The sequence below is a fragment of the Phasianus colchicus genome, chromosome 25 (genome assembly GCF_987193195.1).
Source record: "Phasianus colchicus chromosome 25, bPhaCol1.hap1.1, whole genome shotgun sequence".
Lineage (NCBI taxonomy): Eukaryota > Metazoa > Chordata > Aves > Galliformes > Phasianidae > Phasianus > Phasianus colchicus.
In genome coordinates, this window is record NC_143460.1 from 2317080 (window position 1) to 2343368 (window position 26289).

Consider the following 26289-nt stretch of genomic DNA (forward strand, 5'->3'; position numbering starts at 1 on the left):
GTGGTTGATGCGCATTAACGACAGTTCAGCGCCGGGCTGAGACCTGGCTGCGCCCTCCGCCCGCGTGGGGGCGCCGTCGGCGGCGGCCAATCGCGACTCACGCCGGAGCTCTCGGAGAGGCTTTGCGGCGCTCCAGCCGGCGGCGCGTCACGTGACGTCACGTCTCGTCTGTCCGCGCACCGCTTCGCACCGGGCGGCCACGCCTGCGCGAGCCCCGGACCCGCCCTCCCGCTGGGGAGCGCGCACGGCGCGTTGTGACGCCGTACGTGCGCGGAGCGGGGAGTCGGGTTCAAAGGAGGAAACATGGCGGAAAACAAAGGAGGCGGCGGCGGCGGGGAGGGGGCTGCCGAGGTCGGGCCGGGCGGCGGCGGCGGTTTGGAGCCCGCGGCCGCGTCCCCCTCGGGCGCGGCGCCGCCCGCACCGTCCGCAGCGCCTCCCGAGGAACGGGAGAGCCCGGGCGCGGCGGCGGCGGCGGAGCGCGGTGTCGGGGAGGCCGAGGCCGAGGCGGGGCCCGGGGTGGTTCCGGGGCCGGGCCCCAGCCCGGTTCCCCCGCTGACGCCGGCGGTGCCGGGGCCTTTCTCGCTGCTGGACACCTGCGCCGTGTGCGCGCAGAGCCTGCAGAGCCGGCGCGAGGCTGAGCCCAAACTGCTGCCCTGCCTGCACTCCTTCTGCCGCCGCTGTCTGCCCGAGCCCGAGCGGCAGCTCAGCGTGCCCGTGCCCGGCGGCGCCAACGGCGACGTGCAGCAAGGTGAGCGGGGCGGCGGGCGCGATCCCGGGGCGGTTCTGTGCCGCCTTCCGAAGCCGGGCCGGCGGAGGCTGCGCGCGTGACCGCCGGCGTTGCGGTGCCGCGATCCTCCGGAATCCTTCCCGGCTCTCGGCTGCGCTCTCGCGTCGCGCTTCCACGTGAGAGCCGAAACTTCGAAGTCGATCTGCTTGTTTGGGGAACGGCGCTGCGAATCGCGCCGTGCTTTTTGTTTTGGCTTTCAGGGGTGCTGCGTTAGAGGCGTGGCTCTGGGAGGTGTTGAGCCGCTCGGCTCTACGAGTAAAGCCTCGGCGGCGGTGCTGCCGGGTGCCCCGGGGCGCAGCCTGCGGTGCGTCGTTGGGAGCATCGTTGGGAGCGCGGCGCCCAGGCGGGTGGCACCCGGTACCTTCTGTGCTATGGAAGGAGATTGAACCGCAGCCCTGGGTGGTTCCTCAGGGCTGAGCCCAGCCCCGTGGCCGGCAGGACTCTGCTTGGTGACACTTGTCTGGTTTGGGGAAGGACTCTTCTCTGGGTTGTGTAGTGATGTGTTGTCAGAAGGTTCCAAAAGGAATAACTTCAAGACCCGCCTGGACGTCTACCTGTGCGACCTGGTGTAGGGATCCTGCTTTGGCAGGGGGGTTGGACTCGATGATCTCTGGAGGTCCCTTCCAACCCCTACGATTCTGTGATTCTGTGATAACTCAGCTGTGGTGGTTCTGCTGGCTGTGCTGACTGCAGGCAGTTCAGCTGGGATGTGGGTCCAAGAAGATCCATCGCTTCCTCAAGCACGAGGCTCCCAACACGGTTTATAAACACACTAACTGAAGCACTCGGTTGATCTTGGGATCTCCCTTGCTAAATTCCAAGCTCTGTGCTGTGTGCTGAGAGATACTGTGAAGTTAGGCTCGTTGTAGCAGTAATTAGCAACACTGTCTGGATATATCTGCTAGGATACAGGTACAGTGAAACCAGAGTCTCTCTTCTGAGTTACTGATAACCTGGAATCTCAATTCTCAATGTTACCCACATTGTAAGAGTGCTTGATGGTGTGCTTTGGTGCGATAAGAATTCATCTCCTGATCAGGACCTTACAGATGTCACGAGTGAGGTGTGCATGTAGGATCCCTGCTGGTGGAGCTGTGTGTTCCATCTGTAGTTGGTCTGTTGGTCTGCACGACCAAATGTGTTAGTGCAACAGGTCACTAAAGAGCAAAACACTGACTGACTAGAGCTGCAGAGGTGCAGTTTTCTGGACAGTCCTTTCTGCATGTTAAGAATGCAATCAGTTGAACTGCACATGAAATGTTTACCAGCAAATCAGGTGAAAACAGGCATTCTCAATGTACAGAGAGGTACCCTCTTGCTTAGCATCACAGGTTCATCCCCTGTTGGCATAGATGGATAGTCATGAATCCCACTTCCACATTTGTAGTATCCTTAACTGTGAGCAGATGTTTCTTCATGAAGGAATTATTGGAAAATAATATGCATAGCTGTTCCTGAAGTGGGTTATGTGCAACCGAAGGCTGTCTCTGTGCTGCACTATTCTACAAGCATCCACGTTTTCCTGCTATTTTTCTGTGTGCCTGCACATAAGAGAATCACAAATACTACGGAAAATTACTGGTTCTTTGGTAGTTTCCTGGTTGTTTTCTTAATTAGTTTCAGATTTTTATCCCTAAGCTTTGTCAGTACTTAAAATTATAAATATGTGTATTTCTTGGCTAATAACTGTGAAAGCTGCTTGAGCGTGGGTCAGATACACACAGAGCAGTTCTCTGACAGCACTGTGCTGCTGTTCTGGTGGGTTGAATAGTAGGAATGCCTGGAAGCAGGAGCTGCTGGTGGTCTACATCAACATCTATTCTGCCCTGTTGTCATTCCCTTGAGATGCTGCTAATGAAGACAGGAAGAAAGGTTTCAGTTCCTGAAAGTTTAGAAACAGCAACCAAACATAAAAGCAGTCATCCAGAGTTGTGGCTTTATATATTTCAAATATGCATCTTTATGTTAGGTATTTAGTACATAAACTAGTATGTCATACTCTTTCTAATTACTTTTAGGTCATTGGTTAGTGCACTTTATTTGGTGGATGGGTGATTTCTCAGTGCCTGATGTTTCATCTGTCCAGCTGTACCCTTTCTTTTAGGTTGAACAGAAGCCTACAAGAAAATGCGCTGTTGTAATTTTTTTTTTTAATCACAGTATTAAAAAACGTTTATTTTTAAGTTAGAGACTTCAGAATGTTAAAGGAGCTGTAGGACAACTTTCTTACCCAACCAAGAGCTCCTGCTTTTCCTGCACAGTGGTTACTATGAGGTCTCACTGCTTTGCTGAGGCTGTTGTTTACACTGTTTTAAGATTATGTCAATAGAAAGAACGTGTGGTTCTCCCAACCCCTTGTGAATGTCCCAATCTAGCCAGCCTTCATTAGGCTAAAGTCTAAAGAGAAGCTGCAAGTTGCTTTCAGAAAGGCCAAGAAAACAGAAAATTAGTCAGTGTGTACAGATGTGTAATTCAAGGAAAAATACATTTAATCCCGAGTGCTGCAATACATAGCATAAATTATTTTGAGATGCTGAATTCAAATCCCATACCCAGGGTTTGTGTATTTAGAAACACTGTATTAAATTACATCTTAAATTATGCAGTAACTATTTTTAATCAGCTTTGGAAGGGAAGGGAGATAAAAATGATATTACAGCCACACAAACATGACGTATCACTTAAAATGAGTTTGTATTTTCACTAAGGGAAGTTTATAACTATTGCATCTTTAGCAACACGTGTTGGAGCACTTAAATTCCCAATGGATGTGGGTGCTTTGCATGTGCAGTCACTGCCATGGATGCTTTCAGCCCCTGAACGTGGCAGGCATTCATTGCTCTACAGGCTGCTATGTGCCAAGGGTGAGCATGGAAGGGAAGTTTGAGTTGCTGGATTGCACAAGTGCTTGCCAATATTTCCTGAGCTGTGAAGCTGTATCATCATTATGGCAATGCAAACGTCTAAAAGGATTTTGAACTTACTCACGATTAACTTAGTGCTTCTGTTTTGGAAACCAGTCTGACGTGTTGCAGCCCAAACCAACCTGTCTTTGAGGACAGGTGTCTGAAATGAGGTTCTCTCCAACAGCAGTGAGAGGTGAGCAAGGTGGATTGCTCCTGGATGATTTGGTGGAGTTCGGGGCAGGTTCTAATTGAGGTCGTAAATATCAACAGAAGAAATGTAAGCAGTTTCTTTACCGTCAGTGTCCTCAAGGAGGATGGCAGCACACGGGTTGCTGAGGCCCTCAGGTTGGGCCCTGTGCTCAGTGCAGGCCTGGCTGGGAAGGGCAGCTTCCCTGTTAGCTGAGGGCTGCAATTTGCTCTACGTGTTGTTCAGTTGCGTTGTGATTTGCAGCAGGATGAAGTTGAAGACGTTCTGATTTTGCTTTTTCTCCTCAGTTCACTCCAGTCATACCCTTCCTGACTTACTTTCATGTCTGTTTTACCTCGGGGTGCTTTGTTACTCCTCTTGTTGCAGACCTGGGGAGACTCCCCCTGTCCTGGTGGCACGGCAGGGAGGAGTGTCTCACCATGCTTGAAGGAGGCAAGGGCAGCTAATTAGCAGTGTGATTTATCTCCCTGAAATAAGAGCTGGTGTTCTTTTTGAGCATCCACAAAGAGCTCAGTGTCATCCAAATTACATTTACTTTTCAAAGTCTTTCAGGTATACAAATGTACAAAGATTCTCAGATAGTTTGAAAGCACCTCCTCGAAAAATATATTCACAACAAAAATACGTAGGAACTTAAGACTTGATGGCATTTCTGGGATGAAAGCATTAACTGCCTTTGGAGTGGTAAACAGGTGCTTAAATCTGTGCAGGTTGTTCCTAGGACATCCTTCAGAGTCAGTTTAGTTCATGCAGTGACTTCTCTGCAGTTGAGCTGAGGGTTTAGAACTGTAAGATAGCAAGCACAGAAGAAAACAAAGTGGGTTTTTTGAAGAATGCTGGGAAGGAATTAATCTACACGTTACCTCTTGTTAAAACTGTGTGTGTGTACTTCTGTGTGTCTGTAAATGGGCAGTGTGCTGCTGACAGGCAGGTGCAGTTGGCCTGAGAGGACTTGTTAGTAGAAACTTGGAAGTGTTTTTGGTGCTTGGTGTTAGTTCTGCTTTCTCTGTAGAGCACTCCTTGAAAAAAACATCCGGAAACCTTCAGGTGAGTCGTGATGTTACATCTGCCTCCCCAGCCCGATGGAAATGGGCTGTGTTAGAACATAGCCTCTGTTGTAGATGGGAGAATATCATCATGCTTCGGTACTCAGACATTCTCTTGAGCATCACTTGAAGGGCTTTCTATTCTTTAGCTTGGCTAAAAGAGTGCTGTGGGGTGTGTTGGTGACTGCTGAAATGAGCAGTCTGAAGATTTTGTGTTTGTTTTCCCTATAACTAAGAAACATTTTTGTGTTTTTCAGTTGGGGTAATCAGATGCCCGATATGCCGCCAGGAATGCAGGCAGATAGATCTGGTGGATAACTACTTTGTAAAAGACACGTCAGAAACACCGAGCAGCTCTGATGAGAAATCAGAACAGGTACGGCGCTTTTCTGCTTGCCAGAATTCCTGGGTATGTTACTGCTTTCCAGGAAAGTGATGACAACTGACCTTTCTTCCCTTTGCAGGTGTGCACGAGCTGTGAAGATAACGCTAGTGCTGTTGGATTCTGTGTAGAATGTGGGGAATGGCTGTGCAAGACTTGCATAGAAGCTCATCAGCGAGTAAAATTTACTAAAGATCATATGATCAGAAAAAAAGAGGATGTATCTTCAGGTGAGTGTTTGGATATCGTTTAGTCCTGCCTGGAGGAATGATATTTTCTCTTTGGCCCATGTAAATATAGAGGGGGAGGATTATTTGGGTACCAACCAGCTCTTTAGCTTTCTCCAAAGATTTGGGAAAAATCTGTGAAATGCTATCATTGCAAAATTGGTAGCTTTAAGAATAGGAAAAATTAAATTTTAAACTGAAATGGCTTATTTACTAATACTTTGTACTGTTTGATGTTCTGTGTAGGAAGTGTCCTAAGCACAGAAGAAGCAGAATGAGACTGTCATCTTTGGAAAGAATTTAGATCAGTTCTTAGTGATCCTTTTAATTAATGGAATAACTAAATGGAGGGGTTGGAATCTGGAAAGCACTGGCATCATGGTAGTTATATCCACTGGCCAAGGAAATGAAATCATATTTTGTTGTACTTGGTTGTAATGAGCAGCTATAATTCACCCCGTGGAAAAGTATATACAGATAAGCTTACAGTCATACTCAGTGTACAGTATTACAGTTGCATTGATGTTGCTGAGTCAATTGGAATTTGAATTCATTCTTAGGTTTTATCTCCTGGTTAGCAGAAATTAATGTGCATAGTGAATGTACAGTTGAAGCATGCAACTTCATTAGGAAAAGTTAATTCCTCAGCTATCATTTGATGGTGTCATTTGCATTCTACAGAAGTACTGGGGAAAACATTCCCAGAGCAGTAGATGTAACTCTCCCTGTGTAGAGGGAATAGGTTCAAATTTGCTGTTTCCCTATCTAAAGTAAATTAAGGTCTTCATGATTGATCTGTTGTGCCATTGCAGAGTAGTAACACTTCATTGCTTTCTGCCATTGTTTTTGACAAAATCTTATTAGTAGTTTAAAATTGTTACAGTTGAGCTCAGTTCCTGTGGACAACGATCTTGTTTTGCTTGTTGTATCAAGTAAACTTTTAAGTTATTTAAATTTAAATGTCTTAATCTGAGTAAGCAATAGCCAATTAATGTTGAGTCAAATGAGAGGACTTGGCAAAGAATTAGTAATGTTTTTCATTAGGACTGCTGTATTGGGCCATCAGGGTGATAATACAACCCCATGTGCACTTCAGTAACCTGAGTGGGGGTGTGCCCCAAAATGACTGTTCCAATAATGTTCTTTATGAAGATGGAACCTGATAGCAAGTCCATATGGCAGGAATGCAGCCTACATTTGGCACACAGTTATCCTTAGTAACTCTACTGGTTGTGAGGATTGACCATTCATTATTTGCTCAGAGATTTTTCCCTTCTTGCTTGCTAGGCTATGCAATATTCCTCAGAGACGTGAGCATTCAGTTAGCGTCAGCTTTTGATTCATGAGCTCTCTTTCTTTACCATAACTTGCATGTTGTAACAATCTTCAGGCGTTTTTGGGACTACGATGCGTTTACTTGTTTTAAACCTTACCTGCTGTACCTTCCAGAAGCTCCTTTTCTCTGTGCCAAGCTCAAAAAAGCTTTACAACACCATGCAACGCTTTCTTAGTGAAACCAGAAATGTTTTCAACAGTGTCTTTGTGTTTAACTGAAAAAGTTCCCTGGTTTAGCTAGGGCTTAAGTAATTTTATGACCCATAATAATGTTTGCTCTGCATTTACCACTTCGGTTGCATATGACTTAATGAGCTTTATAAAGATTTTGAAGTGATAATTTAGAAGATCTATGGGTATCTGATGGTATAAAAGTTTGAGAAGTTCAGTCTACCCTGTGGAGGCTCAGAGGTGACTCTGCATGGAATTTCATCTGTTAACATGAGTATGAAATCCAAGTCTGTATACCAGCAGTGCTTGCAGGTAGCAGTGTCTTTTGAGTAGTTTTGATGGGGAGAGAAATTCCTCCTTCATTTTGAATACAAGAAAAGTAGGGACAGATACAGAACACTGGCACTGTTAACTATTTTAACAAGAATGTATCCATAATTACTTCAGGGTGAGAACAGATCTGTAGTTGTCTTTGAATTCTTGGTTCTTACTTAGTATGGAAGTTAGTAGTTTTGCACTTCAGATTGTCTTAAGTTTATTTTAAAATGCAACAATGGTTTATTTTTAAAAACAGAGGCCGTGGGAGCATCTGGTCAACGTCCTGTTTTCTGTCCTGTCCACAAACAAGAGCAGTTAAAACTTTTCTGTGAAACATGTGACAGGCTGACATGCAGAGACTGTCAGTTACTGGAACACAAAGAACACAGGTACAAATATTACCATGTCTTACCTCCTGTGGTGCACTGTCTCAGGGGAAGAAATACTACTGATTTCAAACAGTTGTGTCTGTTTGAACTGCTGTGTTAACTCTCCATCAGACATAATTCCTCACAAAGGAGAGCATGTATGCAGTGCTGCAAACTTCAGGTGTTGAATTAACTGAGCTGTGTGATTGTCTGGGCTCAGAACAATGTCCTCTGGGGTGGTTTGGTGTGGTGAAGCTGTTACCCAGACTGGTGGTTATCAGTGCTGTCACTATCTACATGACACACATAAAACACTTAAATAGGAAGTGCTACAGCCCCGAACACCTGGAAACAAAAATGATATCATGACAAACAGATGAGGCAGTTTTTGAAAGCATGGATTTTGTTACAAGGTGGTCTCTCTATTCAGGGTGAATTTTCTAAAGGCGAGGTGTCGATTTCACATCATCACTGAATGCAGGGAGGGGGGAAAACAAAAATATGGCCTTGTTTGATTCAAAATCACATCATTTTCATGATGGGTGTTGTCTCCGAGCTTACTTCTCTCTCAGCTGCTAGAAGAAAGTTTGACCCTCTTTAGGAGATGTTCAAACTTCTTACTCTTCAGCAGCTTGGTCATGTAGTTGCTCATAGGTTTGAAAAAGCACTTTGCAGTATTGTAATAGAGAATCTGGGGATAAAAATACGTGTTTATCAGCAAGTTAGTCTACCAGTAACGCTTTTCTATGAAGGTGCTTGACAGCATGAATTTAGCTTGTTTGTTTGTTCGTTTCTTTTTTCAGAGCAGTAATTAATGTCATAGATGGCCAGAGCAGCATGGAGAACTTTCACTTTTTAAACTACTGCTACTAGAATATTAACTTTGTATTCCTGTGCGTTCTTTCATAGGCTTGATCATAAATATTCTGAAAAGTACTCTTCTCAAGAAAGTCTTCTAGTTTCTTTTCATTCCTGTTTGTGCTTGATGCTAACAGATTAACAATTCATAAATAGTTGGCTACTGTTTAATGAAAGAATATAATAAACTATTACTGCATTTTCCTCATCTAGTGTTAACAGAATTGTTTGTTAGACCCTGAATGGTGTCACTTAGCTGGGTTCCACAGACTGCTGTCTTGTCAAATGATGCAGTGCATTATCTCCCTGTGTAGTTGAAACTGTGCTACTCATACAGATACAGTCCCTCTGGACATCTACAGAGAATTTTATTTGTAAATCAAACTATGTGTGTGTGTGTATGTGTATATATAGGCATATAAAAACCCATTTATTTCTGTATTTTTATCATACCTATCATATTTTATCAAAATCTAAATTGGGGATTCTTATTGGTCCTTGTTAACTGAGATCATCTTTTGTATTTTGAAAAGGTATCAGTTTCTAGAAGAAGCTTTCCAGAACCAGAAGGGTGCAATTGAGAACCTGTTGGCCAAACTTCTTGAGAAGAAGAACTATGTGAATTTTGCAGCCACACAAGTTCAGAACAGGTAAATACCCCAAAATGATTAACTGTTATCATTGCCTGCTTAATGAATAAAGGGATTAGAAGGATACTGTCATGTTAATTGATCCTCTATCTTTAGTTGTACTGAACTTTAAAACATTTGGAAAGTTTTCTTTTCTAAACTACTGTGCTTCTATAAGAAGTTGTTATATGAAATACATTTCAAAGATGTTATCTTTTATGATGGCAGCTTTGATTAGAACTGAAGATTTACATTGACTACAGGTTTTTCTTGGGGGGGAGGGAGATCAAGTGAAACCCCTTTAATGGTTTCTGTTAAGTTCAGCTCTAGGTGACAGAAGTTTTGGCTCTAAACAAGTCCTTAATATGTATTTGTTGTATATGGAAGTTTTGTTGCTGTTCCTTAACTATAGCAAAAACTTGATTTGGAGATGAATAGGAAGTTGACCTTTTTACTGTTATTATGCAAGCAAAACTTAGTGTATTTTATCTGAAAGGAAGACAGGCTTTTCTTTTGGTAGTTCAGCCTATGAATTCTAGGAATAGCTTAAGATCAAGGTTATCTTTTTTGCATTAATATGATTGTGATCATGAGACGTGGGAGCCACCTTAGTGACAAAGGAGCTCTCAGTACATGCCTTCAGTGTCCTTGTCTGAATGTGGAGACAGTGAGGGCATGTGATTCTCCAAGCTTTTCATGCACTTAATTGCTTGGGAGCTCTTTCAGGAGACCCAAAATGCTTAAGAAGATGCACAACTTGTAGATTTGGTGCATACTTGAAGGAGATACAGAAACCCAAATACGTGGGAAATAAATAAACTGAAAGCTCAAGAGATGTTACACAATTCTGTGATAAGAATTCAAGGCCAGTAACAGTGCATGGGAATTCTTACTGTTTTCTGCCTATGGCAAAGTTTCTGGTTTCACTGAAAACGCAGTGAATTTCTGCAGAGTGTGTTTGGGTTCTGTAAAGGCTGTGATTAACTGCTGAGCCAAATGGGTCATGCAAGTGAGGTTTACTTTCACATGTTGTTCAGTTACGTTGTCAAAGTGTGGGGCACGAAGTCCAGCAGTAAAAACTTCAGGGAAAATGTATTACAGTAATATTGGTAATGATAGCAAATGGCTTCAAAATGGCACTGTATGTGGTCTAGAAGGGTAAAACAGCATAGGTGGAATAACTGCTGGAATAATTGCTGCGTGCCAAAACAAGGATGGATGCCTACTGCCTCAGTGAAGGGTTCATGATTTTTTTTTTCTAATTTAGTTTTGATTTTGAATAGGAAATAGGTTGTGCTATCACAAAAAGGCATGCTTGTCCAAGCTGCTGAAGGTTATTAGACACCAGCAGTGACCATCACCAGGGAGAAAAGCATTTGTTTTGTGGTTGTATCAGGATGAATGGCATTACAAGTTGGGATGCCTGCTGTAGCAGTGAAAAAGCCCTTTCAAAAGGGACACTTGAAATCTTTACACTCAGACTGGCTCATGGCAGGGGATTGTGCCTCCTACAGGCAAAGTAAAGAATCCTAATGCAACACTATGTTGTTGTCAGGGTTAAATTCTGTACACAGAACTCAGCATAATTTGCTTGACTTTTACTTAAACTGAGGAAGAAGTACAGTAATGGACGTGATGAAGAGTTGTGAGGTGTACAAACTGAAAGGCCATAGTAGTAAAGTGCAGGAGATGAATGTAGACCGACTTCAGGCAAATAATTAGTGAAAAGAATTATTACTTATTGTTTACAGGTATGTAATGACAGTTTTGTTTACAAACTTTCTTGGGGTGGAGGAGTTCATTTCAAATTCAGGAATGACATCCTTTCTGGTTAATATACAGTAGCACAATTTAAAGCATCATACACAAATTCTTCATAGTGAGAGAGGCATAATGATATGGACATATGTATTTATGTGTTGATGCACACATGGACTTTGCATGTGTATAAATAAATGAAGTATATAAATGGCAAAGACTGTTCAGTTATTTCAGGTCGAACACACGTTGGCCATTTGAGATGACATGTAGGTGTTACTGTTTAATTTTTTTCCCCAAACTGAAATTTTAAATGGCTTCTTCCAGTTGATTAACAGCTATTTCTGATTGAAATTAAGCATGCTGTCAGTTTTGCACATATTAGAACTTTTTTTCCTTTACCTTGTAAGGGTGGGAAATTGGATTTAGAGGCAAAATGGAAAGTGTCTGCCTGACATTACATTTCTCTCTCTCTCTCTCTCTTTTTTTTTTCTTAGGATAAAAGAAGTAAATGAAACTAACAAACGAGTAGAACAGGAAATCAAAGTGGCTATATTCACCCTCATCAATGAAATCAATAAAAAGGGCAAATCTCTCCTACAGCACCTTGAGGTATAGTTAAGAGGGAAAATAAGTGTTGGTTCCCTGTTTGCATTCTCCCATCAAGAACTCACATTCTGTATTTGAAAACAGTTTGTTTGGTGTAGGTCAGCAAAGGCTCAGCATTGCAGAGGTGGGGCTGCAGAGTTTATCTGCCATAATCAGGAGGTATTTAGAGGCATTTTCTGGTTGGGATAGGAAGCTGGTGTGCAGAGTGCCGGACCACCAGTGGCTGTCACTTCCTGCTGCTGGGGTTCCACTCAGTACAGAGCTGGTTGCTTTGTTGGCAACTCATCTGGATCACTCCTCACTTCCCTGTCATGCTGATGTGAGTGGCAGTATGAGAAAGAGGGAGCTGGTCTGGTTTTAGTAGTTGAGATTTCCCTGCCGTAAAACAGGAATGAAGCTCTTATCTGAGCCATTTTCCCTGCACTTTGAAACACATGGGAAGACTGATACACTGCAATAATAGAGAATTGTTCCTTGGTGGTTTTAGCTACTCTGAATATAAGCATCAGTATAAGCTTTTTAGCTTGTTACAGATTTTTGTTATGAGAACTGTGATAGCAGTTTATATTTGCCTGTTAAATCTGAAGTCTCCATTGTAATAAAGGTTTTTATTTCTTCATAGAATGTAACGAAGGAAAGGCAGATGAAGTTAATACAACAACAAAATGACATCACCGGTCTTTCGCGACAAGTGAAGCATGTGATGAACTTTACTAATTGGGCTATTGCAAGTGGCAGCAGTACTGCTTTGCTGTACAGTAAACGGCTGGTAAGGAAACATCCTCCCACTTGTCTGTGCAGTACAGAGAAAGTTTACTCAAAAGAATTTCCTAAGTATTTTGTAGATTCACTAGATTATATCTAAGGAGGAGAAACTGACTTACCTGCGCTCCGTTTAAGGAACAAAACAAAACAGCCACCAGTATGACAATGGGATAAGTTTTCCAACTTGCAGAACAAGTTTCATTTGTAAATTAAGGACATAACAGTTTTATTGTAGGAGTGGGGTAAAGCTCTGTGAAGGCAACTCAGCATTTCACTTGAGTCATGTAGAAATTGAGCAGCAGTACTGCCATAGCATTTTGGGTTCAGTAAAGCATTTGTTGTACAGTTGATTTTGCCAGTGAACAGAATGCTTCCCAAGCTATTAACCAAACATGCTAATTGTAGTCCTTTGTAGTGATCCAGCAGTTTAAACTCACTGGGCAAGTGCACGCTTCTTAACGTTCTCATTTTGTTGTCATGAACATTCTTATTCTTGCTTTCCATTAGATAACATTCCAGTTACGACATATTTTGAAGGCACGTTGTGATCCTGTGCCAGCTGCCAACGGAGCAATTCGCTTTCATTGTGACCCCACGTTTTGGGCAAAGAACGTTGTCAATTTAGGTGAGAAAATTTGGAGTGTTTACTCTGATGCTTGAGCAACTGAGAGGATTGCAGATACCTAGAGATATGATTATATCAAGACAGATCTTAGCTTTAGCAGTGCTTTGTGTCATGCTAGCATAACTTGCTTTTAAAGATGGGATGCTATCCACTGTCTCCAGGCATCTTTTCCCAGTGTTTGCTTCCTTACTTAGAGAAATTTCATTCTCACTGTGTTATTTTTCTCCCCCCTCTTATGACTTTTAAAATTTCTTGTCTTGTGTGTTTATGTTGAACATGAAGAACAGTTATGTCTGTTTTCTTGTCTTGGAAGCTTTGCAGTTACAGTTCTTTTAGTCTTTCCTCCTTTTTAGTTCTGTAATTTCTTGTTCTTCTGGTTTTCTTTTTGATTTTCTCATGTGTGGTTTCTGAAGACCTAATGAGAAAATTTCATACTTAAATTGCTTTGTTACTGTCCCTGTGGGACATCAGTTAGACACATCTGAATCATTTTTCATTTACTGGCTTTTGGATGATAATGGAAGTGAAACTGTTGACTGGTTCTTCTTTTGTTTTATTCTTCAGGTAACCTTGTTATTGAAAATAAACCAGCTCCTAGTTACACTCCTAATGTAGTGGTTGGACAAGCTCCTCCAGGAACAAACCACATCAACAAAGCTCCAGGACAAATCAATCTAGCACAGCTTCGACTTCAGCACATGCAGCAACAGGTGTATGCACAAAAGCATCAGCAATTGCAGCAGATGAGGATGGGACAGCCATCTGGGTCAGTTCCCAGACAAACCAATCCTCAAGTCTTACAGCAGCAGGCAAGTGTCTTGTATGCTGTTATTTCACATTTCACCATAACACTGAGACTTAAAAATGCCCTTTCAAAACAAAACGGTTTATAAACATGAAAATCTTTTGAAGTTTGACATGCTTTAAGTATGACAACTGTTGGCCTTTCTCGGTGTTATGTAACTAGTAAACCTACTTCTGTGGAAAGAAATCGGCTTCTTGTTTCCATGTTAAAAGCAAAAATTTTAAAAAACAAAAACCCTTGCAGCCTCCCAGGTTGATCAGCATGCAGACCATGCAGAGAGGTAACATGAACTGTGGGGCTTTCCAAGCACATCAGATGAGAATGGCTCAGAATGCTGCTCGTATACCAGGAATACCACGCCACAATGGACCACAATACTCCATGATGCAACCTCACCTTCAAAGACAAGTATATCCTGTGTACACGCTTCATTTGTGCCATCGTGCCAAACTTTCATTACAGTAGATGATACCTCCAGCTTTAAATGTGTTTATCTGTAACTTAATAACTCACAGCTACACATATTTATATGCTTTGTCATATTGCATACTGTACTGTGACATTTTTGCTACTGAATGTAAGAAAATTTAAAACATTAAAATTGAAAAGAATTTGCTTCTTTGTGTTACTAAAATGTACTGCATTTTAGTTCTGTGAAACAAAACATTGCAGTTTTTCACTTTGTAGTGGCATTCAATTTTGGGGTTTGTTAAGGAATAGTCAGGAATAGTGAAATTGAAAGTGATGTGATTTAGAGGCTTTTAAAGAAACCACATTCTGAAGTGTTTTTAAATTCAAACCTGAAGCACAGTGCTGAGCAACATATGGTGTTAAAAATACCTTTTATCATCAACATTAATGTGGCTGGGAAACCAAAATGACTTGGAACAAGTAGTGTTTGTACACAGATAGATGAACTCTAGAGTCCTCTGGAGGAAGTCATTGCTTCAAGAAAATAACATCAGAATAATTTGACAGGAATTCAGGACAAATCTGTACTGCATGTTTAAGATCTGGTCACTTGTTTTTCCAAGTGAACATACATAGCAGTTGCTTTGCATTCAGTGCTGCCAGGTAACACTGATAGGGATTTGAATTTATATCCATCCCCCTCCATTACTAAATTTGTGTTGAGGACTGCCATACGATGCACGTGTTGTGATTTTACATGCAGGCTGGCTGATTTGTCTCTAATGCAGTCGTTGTCTCTTCTCTTTTCCTACAGCATTCTAACCCTGGGCATGCGGGGCCTTTTCCAGTTGTTTCTGTGCACAACAACACTATTAATCCAACTAGTCCTACTACAGCAACAATGGCAAGTGCAAACCGTGGCCCAACAAGTCCGTCTGTTACAGCAATTGAACTCATTCCTTCCGTAACAAATCCAGAGAATTTACCTTCCCTGCCAGATATCCCACCCATCCAGGTCAGTGGAGAGGACTGAGCCATTATGCTTTCTTCATCTGGTTATCAGTGTTTGTGGAATGGTTTAATTATTTAAAGTTGAAACGTAATTGAAGTCTTTAGCCATGGCCTTGGATGTACAACTGTTTTTGACTATATGGGGCTGGTATACTTGGCCTGTGACAATGCTGGGTTCCACAATAACACTTAAACAGAGATTTATCTGGTTTTAGTGTCTGCCTGCAAATGCAGTGTGACCACTGCTGCCTGGATGTTCTGTCATTGTACAGGAAGCAGTCTGCTTAAAAACACATCTTAAATTTCAAAGCATCTGGCCAGCTGTAATGCCAATAATTTTGTAATTCTTAGTCAGAAAGAGTTGGGTTTGAGGGCTTTGTGTTTGTTTTTCTGATGAGGCTGCAGGTAATGTTAGTTTGCTACTAACATCGGAGTAACAGAAGGAAAGGCTCACATCTCTGAATGTGATTGATTAGTAGTGCTGAAGCTCTGTTCAGGCAGAACAAAATGCAGTTATAAGTGATTATGACCAGCTGTACCCCATCAGAAGTTTTATATATCAAGTCAGAATAATTGATAGTGGTTTCTAAAACATAAATACACAACTTTTAGGTGCACTGAAAACACAGTACTATAAAGATGCTGGGTTTTTTTTATCTCTTTTTATATTTATATTCATATATAATTGCTGTTACAGATATTACCTTATGAAAGAAACCTGTCCAGTTCTTTCAAGCTTAATCTTTCAGAGTTGCTTTCAGACATAAAAAATCACTTATGTTTCAAAGACAATGTTCAAAATTATGCTGTTATTTGGTTGGTCTTTTTTTGTAGTCAAAGTAACAGGGTGTCTTTTCCCTTGTTTGCAGTAGTGTCTAAAATGTGTGTTAAAAAAAAAAAGAAAAAAAAAGAAAAAAAAGAATGACAGGAGGAGAACTCGCATCATATTAGGAAAAAACAAGTTCATGATTTCTCTTAATATCTTAATTATGGAATCACTTTTGCAGCGTTAGTAATAAGTTAATTCATATGACTAGCAGCACTTGTATAATTAACACACTGGACATCTGGGAACCAAGACAGTCTGGAATGGCCTAATGTTAATTGCACATCATGACCATGGTAGAAGAACTCAGATAATCAAGAGCTTCTGAAAAATCTTACATGAAGTTGTTAAGTAGGGGTTTCTGTTTGGACAGAGTGATTTCTCTATGGAACTGAGAAAAATGTTTGCTGATGCCCAAATTCCTTGAGGAGATGGTGATCAATTCCAGTGAAGATGCTGATCACAGTGTAAAGATGTGGAAACTTAATTAGGCCTCTCTGATTCAGATTCTTGTTTTTGCCTTTTAGCTTGAAGATGCTGGTTCAAGTAATTTGGATAACCTTTTAAGCAGATACATCACAGGCAGCCATCTACCCCCACAACCCACAAGTACCATGAATCCTTCCCCAGGACCTTCAGCTCTATCTCCAGGGTCATCAGGTAAAGGCAAGGGGTATTTCTATCAATTCCTGCCACGAAGAAAGTGATATTCTGTAAGCTTAAAAATTGTTTTTTTCTCAGAAAAAAGTTCTTGTGGGAACTTAACTTTCCTTGAGAAATATCTTTACAATAACAAGCTGCCATCATATGAATGCAGTATTCCAGACACACATCTGTCTGTGCTGTATTTTTGTCTTATGTTACTACAACCCATTTTTGGTGGGTGTTGTTCAGTAAGTTTGTACCAAGTCGATTTCTACACTGTTTCTTTTCAGGTTTATCCAACTCCCACACTCCTGTGAGGCCACCTAGTACCTCCAGCACAGGTAGCAGAGGAAGGTGAGTATGTGACATTAATGCTGCCATCAGACAGAGGAGTCAAAAAATGAATTGCAAAAGGTCAATAGGGCTTTATTGTGACTGTGACCCAGTAACTGGGGAGTGCTTACAGGAAGGAGATTTTTATTTAAAACAATTCTCTGCTGTCTCATAAACTTGATCTATCTTATAAAAATTGTGACATGCTTTGCCTTTGAAATCATTCAGGCACACTTTAATTTCTTTGTTCTAATGCGTTTTCCTCTTATTTATGTGCCCATATTTTTCTAGCTGTGGCTCCTCAGGCAGAACTGCTGAGAAAACTAGCGTTAACTTCAAGTCTGACCAGGTAAAAGTCAAGCAAGAGCCGGGGACAGAGGAAGAGATATGCAGTTTCTCAGGAACAGTAAAGCAGGAGAAAACAGAGGATGGCAGAAGGAGTGCTTGCATGGTAAAGTTAGTTTGTGAAACAGTATTTCATAGTATTCCTAGCAGCATGGTTAAGAGTCCTGAAATCATAAAGCAGTGTTACTCTTAAGCCTCATTATCCCTTTAACAGACTCTGAAGACTGTGAGATATTTTGCTCACAAAATATATCTTTGATATATGTGTGTGTGTGTGTGTGTGTGTGTGTATGTATGTATGTGTATATATATATATATATAAATGTATATCTCACAAAAGTATCTTTGAACATTAAGTGTGGGCCAGCTCTAATGGTGAATTGTTTGTGTAGAACTGCTAAGGCTCTTAATTATTAGAGATTTGTGACATAAATAGCAATAAGATGGCACTGGGAGTCATGCAATGACTTTCTGTCTTAGGAAAACATTAAATGATGGCAGATATTTCCTTTGCTGATTGGACAGGACTTGACGTAGTGATGTGGTTGCAGATCATACCCAGTCCTTCAAAAGTTTTATTGTTGTGTTAGATGGTTGCTCCTTGGAAGTAGTTCAGTAGAAGAGTTTGAACTTTATTTTGATTTGGCCTGTATTTAGGACTTTATCTGTTGATACTGTGCTCTGACAGATGTAGCTTAGTCTGCATGTAAGATTTATTAGTTACCAAAGCAAAATACCCCCAGCAAGCGTAGAGTGTTTACTTCTTTTAATCCCTAACTAGTAAAAGCTGTGAGTAACCCATTGTTAGTAGGAGGTCATGAGGATTTCATATGTATGTATTCATACTGAGACATCTTGCAGTCAATCAGGAGTTATATGTCAGAGCATAAATAAAAGCTTATCGTGACATATGCTAGTAGAAATGAGTCTGTTCTTGAAAGGTTGGACTTAAGAAAAAGTAGGTTTCAGTACTCAGGTCTACAGAATGATGTGCTGCTTACTTGGGCAGATGGTGTCTAATACTTTTAAATGATGGATGACACATTGCAATGTAAGGGGAAAGATGCCCTTGTTAAACTGACTCTTAGGTTTTCATGTGCTTTCATTTCAGCTTAGCAGTCCTGAGAGCAGCTTGACACCACCACTGTCCACTAACTTGCATCTGGAAAGTGAATTGGAAGCCTTAGGAAGTCTGGAAAATCATGTAAAAACTGAGCCAGGAGACTTGAGTGAAAGCTGCAAGCAGTCTGGGCATGGCCTTCTCAATGGAAAATCCCCAATGCGGAGTCTAATGCACAGATCAGCTAGAACTGGAGGAGAAGGCAGTAATAAGGATGATGACCCGAATGAAGACTGGTGTGCTGTATGCCAAAATGGAGGAGATCTGTTATGTTGTGAAAAGTGCCCCAAAGTGTTTCATCTGACTTGTCATGTTCCAACACTCCTCAGCTTTCCGAGGTACCAGAACCAGAAACAGTGAATTGGTTCCTGACAGCATCTCTGTGGTCTCAGTCACATGACAGATTTCAAGATGGTACCAAAAGGTTTTGGTACTCCTCAAGATCTGCCAGCTCTGCATGACTTTTTGTAGTAAAAAATTTGGTATTTTAAAGGCATGCCTGGATTATTTTCACATAACTGATGAATGTTTATTTGATGGAAGTATAATCTCTCAAGGTGTGATTCTGTTATGGAAAGTTCATTTTGAAGTCGTGGTGAGGAAGTGGTTTTGAAGTATCTGAGCGTATTTGGGAAAGGAATATGAGGGCAGGAAAATGTCCCTGATGGGTATTTACCTTGAACATTATGGGTTATCCCCTATCTTTATATATCCAAGTCTTTAATATTGTACAGTGTGACTTGTAAGAGCCAATGAAAAAGTCTTTTGTGGTCAGCACTGATGAACTTTTTTTTTTCTGTTCAGTGGAGATTGGATATGTACATTCTGCAGAGATCTAAGCAAACCAGAAGTAGAATATGATTGTGACAACTTGCAACACAGCAAGAAAGGGAAAACAGCACAAGGCCTGAGTCCTGTGGACCAAAGGGTACGTCTCAGATCTGTAGGAATCAGTTTCTTAGAAAAAAAGTGCCTTCTGATATTACCTGTCCCTCACTATTTCTCACTATATTTTTGCTTTGACTGCAGCAAATTAATTACAGTAACAGGTTTAACAAAGCAGCAAAGTGATTAATAAGATTATCTTGCTTGTGAGCACGTGTCCTGGTCTCATTGACTTTTTGGAAGTTGTCCATTACAGTGAAACCACAATAATCCAGTAGCCAGAACTTGCATGTAAATGCATCCTGTAACGTACACGAATCTCTTTGTGTTTTTAAGTAGGCTTTAAAAGTGATACAGCTTCCCTACAAATAGTTACATGAGCCTGGCATGTTAAGTTTATGCTGTGAGAGATGCTACAAATTATTGCTTTATTGGGAAAGGTCTAATGACCTTGGCATAATTATTTTTAGCTTTATCAGTCAGCCTGTGCACAAAGTGCTATGGTATTATCAAATCAAATTCCTCCAAAGGAATTATGAGTAAAGGAAAGAAAAACATTTGAGCAGGGAAAGATTATAGTCGATTTCAAATTGTGTCTCTTAGGGGAAAAGAAGAAAAGTCTCAACTGAGTCTTTTTCTGTCAGATGCAGTTACCTTTGGGCAAATACAATTTTGTTTGGGTTTTTTTAATTTGACTTTTTATTAGTGTGCCTCCACACGTTTGATTTAGCCTTAGATATCTGTTTGGAAGAAGAAAGCAAAAAGGGGAGTATATCCCTGCTATGTGAACAGTAAGATGCTGTTCTACTCCTTACCCCACCCTCCAATGCCCTCCTAAGGACCTTCACATTTTATAAATTTGTAGAGATCGTATTTAAATTTTCCAGTACAAAGTACAAACCCATTTAAAATTAGGAAATACAAACTTCTGGACCAAGGATAAATTAAAGATGTTAACACGAAGCTGTTTATTTCTTTGTAAGAAATGTGAACGTCTCCTGCTTTACCTGTATTGTCATGAGCTGAGCATTGAATTTCAAGAGCCAGTCCCAGCCTCGGTGAGTTCCTTTTTTGAAATAGCTTATGATTTATTTTTATCATAGCATCTCTGTAAAGGCTAGAGGTGAGTTTGGGATGGAACTAACTGCTTCTACTTGAAGCAGGTCCCCTTGATCAGTCTAAATCATTTAGAATTTCATGATTCTGAAGGATACAAAAGCTGATTCTGTAGCTTGTCCATGCAAAAGCCCTAGCCTCAGTCCTAAGCCCCAGTATTTGATGTTACTCTTATTGACTTGAAGGAGGGCTTGTCAGGATACTCATTAAATTCAAAATATTACAAGAAAATTTAGAAGAACTTTTTTAAAAAAATTTATTAAACAATCTTAAGGGATGAAAGAAACTATTTTGACTTCTCCATTTTCAGTTGTAACAAATGTATTGAAAAGTATTGCTGTTCTGTGACAGGTAGAGAAGTTTGGGAAGAAGTTGTTAGAAAGTTTGAGGAAAGGAAATTGTTCCCACTTAGTGCACATGCATACTTTGTATGATAATATTATCTGACTGATACTTTGAGAAGCAAAGAAATTTACTGGTTCTGAGAGCTGCGTCATCATTGTAGTGATAAGTCATTGTTTGTTCTTCACAGATACCAAACTACTACAAAATTATAAAGAAGCCAATGGATTTATCTACAGTGAAAAAGAAACTGCAAAAGAAGCATTCTCAGCATTACCAAACTCCCGAGGACTTTGTGGCTGATGTCAGGTTGATCTTCAAGAACTGTGAAAGGTTTAATGAAGTACGTTAACTTCCAATCTGTATTCATTTATTTATTTTTTTGAATTTATTTCAGCACGGTTCTGAAGCTTCTCTAAGTAGAAGCTGTGCTTCCAGTTGTAAAGTTCTTACTATGGAGCAGATGCTGATTCATTAAATAATGAAAAATGATACAATTACAGAACTAGCTCTTGTATTCAGCTAGATGAGGAGATCTAAAGTCCTTAAAATGACTCAAATTGTTGTTAAACTCAGGACTTAACAGTAGAATTGTATCTATTGAGTAAACTATTCTACTGAGAAAAAGTGTTTTTTTGACAAATATTGTACTGTTTTTTGTGTCAGATGCAGGCTGAATCCAGAACAGCAAATTGTTCATTATTCCTAGTGTCTGTCCTTAGTGCTTTAACTCATGGGTAGATGGGCTATCATAAAAATTTGTGCTCAGGAGGTGACTTTTGTATGGAGTTCTGTTGTGGAAAGGTGACTGACTTTGCAGTGAAGTCATCTGATAGTGAAATATTTGCACCTTACACGTGGGATGTGAATTGGAGAGGTACACCACATGGGTGCTATCATTAGTTGGAACAATGGAAAAAAGATTCTGAGCATCAAAAACATCTGTGGTGGTGTACTGCAACAGAGCAGTTGCTGAAAAAAAAAAGGCATTTCTGAGATAGACCACAAAAAGCCCTAGAAAGAAGGCATTGCCAGAAATGGCTTCTTTGTTGATCCTAAAAATCCATCAAATGGTTAGTATTTCTTCTGTAAAATGCAATGCAAGTTTTGCAGTATTTGGGCAACATTTCTGGCTGTGTGAAGAGCTAAACTGAAGTACACAGATACATATTTAAAATCTTGACTGCTTCATGAGTACACTAGTAAAAATCAAGTTGAAGTACTTCTTAGATTGTGATGCTGTACACTGTAATTACAATCATTTGGGACTTTGACAACCCGACTCCCTTGTGTCTCTGTATTAGGTGGAAGAAGTTGCAATTATGTGAACTTCTCATTCAAGGGAATTAATGAAGCATCTTGTGTAGAGGAAGACATGCTACAACTCTTAGGGGCAAAAGTAAATCCAGGGAGCAAGGTCTGATGGATGTTTTTTTTTAAAAAAAAGAAAAGGTGTTTCAGACTTGTCTCTCTGTTTAAAATTCCAACTAATGGCAAAAAATGAGTCACCTCGAGCTCTAATATTAAACAACACCAGGTCTGGTCCTCTAAGCCATGTTCTCTTAAAGAAAAATAAAGTGGAGTGTGCTCCCAAGAAAACAGTCTCATGGAACACTTAACTGTTACGATTGAACTGAGACTTTTCTGTGATAATGCATGAATTTGTAATGAAGAAAGCAGTCATGAGTAGTGTGCAATTTATAAAATGACTTGGAACCATTTACTTGTACAAAAACTGTGTTTTGTCAAAGGTTTATTTACCTCATGTTGCCCTCTTAAGACTGTTTTAAACTTGCTTCCACTAAGTTTGAGAACTAAAGAGTTGTAGTCCACAACAAACTGTTTTCCTGTTATGGCTGACTGTAGTCATCCAAGCCTATGCAATCTCATAACTTTAGAAAGGATTATAATTTCATTTTTTTTGACTCTGGTATCCTTTTTAGATGATGAAAGTTGTTCAAGTTTATGCAGAAACACAAGAGATTAATTTGAAGGTAAGCGTTTTAGACCATGCACACTTGGTGAAGGGATGTGCATTTCCAACAGGTGAATATTCCTGTCTTCTTTTATTTACAGGCTGATTCAGAAGTAGCACAGGCAGGGAAGGCAGTTGCATTATACTTTGAAGATAAACTTACAGAGATCTACCCAGACAGGACCTTCCAGCCTTTGCCTGAATTTGAGCAGGAAGAGGATGATGGTGAAATAACTGAGGACTCCGATGAAGATTTTATACAGCCACGTAGGAAACGCCTAAAATCAGATGAGAGACCAGTGCATATAAAGTAATCTAATTATATGGACCTTAAATTTATTGTAAAAACTGTTATTTAAGTGTTCCTGGAATATTACCATGCCTATGGTGGCCGTCTTGAAGAAGCTGATAGCTTTTTAAACAGTATTAGAGTACAAAAAACACTTGTACAGAAAGGTATTCTCATCAGAAGGGGAAAAACTGTATTGTAAATTTTTGATGGGTACTTTTTTTTTTTTTTTTTTCCCTTGGTTATTTACTACTTCCTTTCTTTTCCTGATGGAGGGGACACACTCATCCTGGTCTCAGATAGAGGTGGATGAATGTTGAAGAGAAGCAGATTTGAAAAGAGATGTTCCATGTACAGATGAGACGGCTTAGTAAAATGTTGTGCAGGACTGGACCAATGCAGTTGCTATGTGTTACTTTCATGCTGGACTATCATGTAAAACTGTAAGCAACTTTCCCCAGATCCCCTTTGTGTGAACTTAAATGCGTGTTGGGTCATTGCTTTCATCATCTCATTTAAATGCTGTTGTGAATAACTGATCTTCTGTGTTGATCCAGTTACTTAAATTTGACTTTCTTTACTACATTTTGTGTACAGCAAAAGAAAAAAGAAAAAAAAAAAACAACAACATCATTAAACTGTTCTGAATTGGCGACTGTAGGAGTGTGAGTTCTTGACAGATTGAGACTAAACTGGTGGCAGCGATTGCTTTTCAGTAGGGTGAGGTGTGTTTGTTACAAATCCTGTACTCATGGCACAAACCCTTGAGTTGTATCATCTGTTCTTGGTCCCCCTAATGAGGCAGAATGTTACCTTCAGCATTTGTTATCTCATTTTCTGTACTTAAAGAGGTAATAACTGGTTGGGGTGTTTTTCCAGTCTTCCTAAATATCAGTTTCTAATAGACTGCTCAGCAAACAATAATCTGTTAACTACCAAATGTGTAAAATTTCCTGTATTCACTTTGTCTTACTTGTAAATAGTAAACTGAGATTTCTTGCAGATCAGCAACATTTGCTGACCTGTTTTTAAGCTAATATGTATTCTTATGAATTGTTCCTATCAAGAAAAGATTTGTAATATATGCTGTCTATTTCTAACATTGCATTCATTTTGAGATTATATCTTACTTTTATTAAGAGTGCTACTCAGAACTTTCTTCAGAAGCAGCTTGTGAGTGAAATGGTCTGGAAAGATTGGAATAAACTCGTTGAGACTGGGTTGCTTGCACAGGCCAGGACTTGGCATTGAATGGTTTCTGGTCAAATACTGAAGAGGTCAACTTCTCAATTGTGCAGTGCCTACCCATTGCACGCTGTGTTCATTCTAACATTTCAGCTTAGAATTGAGGTCATCCCAAAGTAATTACAGTTTGAACAGTTGCTTTGCTAACACAGAAATCAATACTAGAACCGAGAAATGTAATTTCTGGCCTTCGTATAGAACTTGTTAAAAGTTAAAATGAAGAAATTCCGTAGTCAGATGAGGTCAAGATGACAGACTATAAATTCGCCATAAGATTTTGTGTGAATACAGCAGTTCTGTGGTATATTACTGGGGTTTTAATATATTAAGCATGGGCAACTCCTGTGACTGTTCACTGTACGTACTTTACTACAACAATGGTAAAGATCAGTATTTCTAGCACAGTGTAGCAGGTTGAGATACGTTCTCAAAAGTGCTTATGCAAATCAATTGAGACTTTATTTCTTTTTATAGCGGCCAAGCAGGTGTACATTGTGACTGTACCTCTCACCAAAAGCAAGGAGACTGAAGGTATTTGTAACTCTGAGCTCACATCTTTGGATTACATGAACAGTACCACCGAGACAAACTGATTTTTCTCCATTTTTTTCAGACGTCCATATAGTGTCAGCTTCAATCTAGTTTTTACCAGTTTGTATGCAAAAGGACAAGTTATCCTCCTCAAATGTGTATTATATTGACATATAGCCCTTAGCAGAGGATGAGCTGTGTGAATAGGACACCGATCGTAACGAGGCATCATTAATGGCTATGTGTATTGCCTATTTATGCATTTCTAGTTTCTCATTTTCATTTTGCAAAAGAATATTATTAAAATTATAATGAAAATAAGATTTTTTTTTGTGAATTCTCTTCAATTGGGGTCACTGTTTTTAGGTGCTTAAGCGCTCTAGGTTCTGTACCTTCAGGCCTCAGCTTTGTCACCATTCGCTTTGTGAAGCACCGGTCCTTGATTGCAGATTCCCACTGCCTGAACTGGAGCACGGAACAAATGGTTTGTCCCATCAACTGAATGGGAGAAGGACCCCAATAGGAAGCTGTGGTGCAGGGGTAATGTGTACCCTGGCTGCTGCAGAGGGGGTAGCATCTCTTTTCCTCCCAGCTACCAGACTCCAGAGCAGATGCGTCAGTGCTTTAAAACAGCCCCTCTGACAGATTTTCTTCTTTCTCAGAGAGTGGACCAAACTTTGTAGTCTTGCCAGTTAGTCTGTATTCCACGAGTTCATCTGCAAACCAAGTGTGATGCTAAACTCTGACCTTGCACGTGGAACCCAGTGAGCATCCAGCATCAGTCCTCCTATTCAGCTCATCAGTCCTCAGTAGCGCGATGTGGAGCCTTGCAAAAAGTCCTAAGCATTATTTATTTAATACAAAGAAACAAAGGAACACTTTGAATTCCAAGCGCAGAATTTCAAGGGTTGTTTTGAAATCAGCTAAATTGCATTTGAAAATACTCAAAGGGCTCTGCTGATGCACTCCTTACTGTGTGGTCTGCCGGTGTTCATCCTGGAACTGGTCAGGGTTTGCTCAGTCAAAGCAATGCTGTGTTGCCCTACTGGATGCAACTCATTCAAGAGGAAATGGATGGGTTTTATGTGGACAGGCCACTGTGTTCCACTGAGCATCCCTGTGCCAGATTCCGTGAGTGCAATATGGGCAAATGGCAGTTTGTTACTCTGGGAAACAGCATAAATCACAGCAGATAAAAGCTGTTGTGGGTGCACTCCTTGCCTGCTGTGCTGTGATAGCAAGGAGGTGGTCCTGCATGCAGGGTAACTGTGCTCTCATTGAAGACGTTTCTGCAGAAAGACCATTAGTGTCTTAATTTGTGCTGTAAATGACCCTGAAGTTTCAGTTAATCCAAAGAAGTAAAAGGCAACTTGCTTTTGAAATAGGAGTGACAGGTGTACAGTGTGCTACGTGTGGAT

General features: G+C 40.6%; 1 protein-coding gene across 5 annotated transcripts; it reads left to right on the forward strand.

Annotated features, from left to right (window-relative positions):
- Positions 1-93: 93 nt before the first annotated feature.
- On the forward strand, positions 94-25185 carry TRIM33 (tripartite motif containing 33). 5 transcript variants are annotated; one of them, XM_090124753.1, is made up of 21 exons: positions 94-748; positions 5205-5323; positions 5412-5559; positions 7637-7769; positions 9140-9256; positions 11491-11605; positions 12225-12371; positions 12875-12992; positions 13557-13801; positions 14041-14205; positions 15023-15223; positions 16573-16705; positions 16981-17044; positions 17315-17474; positions 18480-18826; positions 19293-19416; positions 20357-20431; positions 21022-21174; positions 22775-22825; positions 22908-23116; positions 24815-25183. In XM_090124753.1, exons 1-21 carry the CDS (start codon positions 304-306, stop codon positions 24867-24869), a joined length of 3324 nt encoding a protein of 1107 aa, XP_089980879.1. In that variant the 5' UTR covers positions 94-303; the 3' UTR covers positions 24870-25183. The 5 variants fall into 5 exon arrangements, with proteins under 5 accessions (XP_089980879.1, XP_031461578.1, XP_089980881.1 ...); XM_031605718.2 differs by having other exon boundaries at positions 22908-25185; XM_090124755.1 differs by lacking the exon at positions 14041-14205.
- The last annotated feature ends 1104 nt before the right edge of the window (positions 25186-26289 follow it).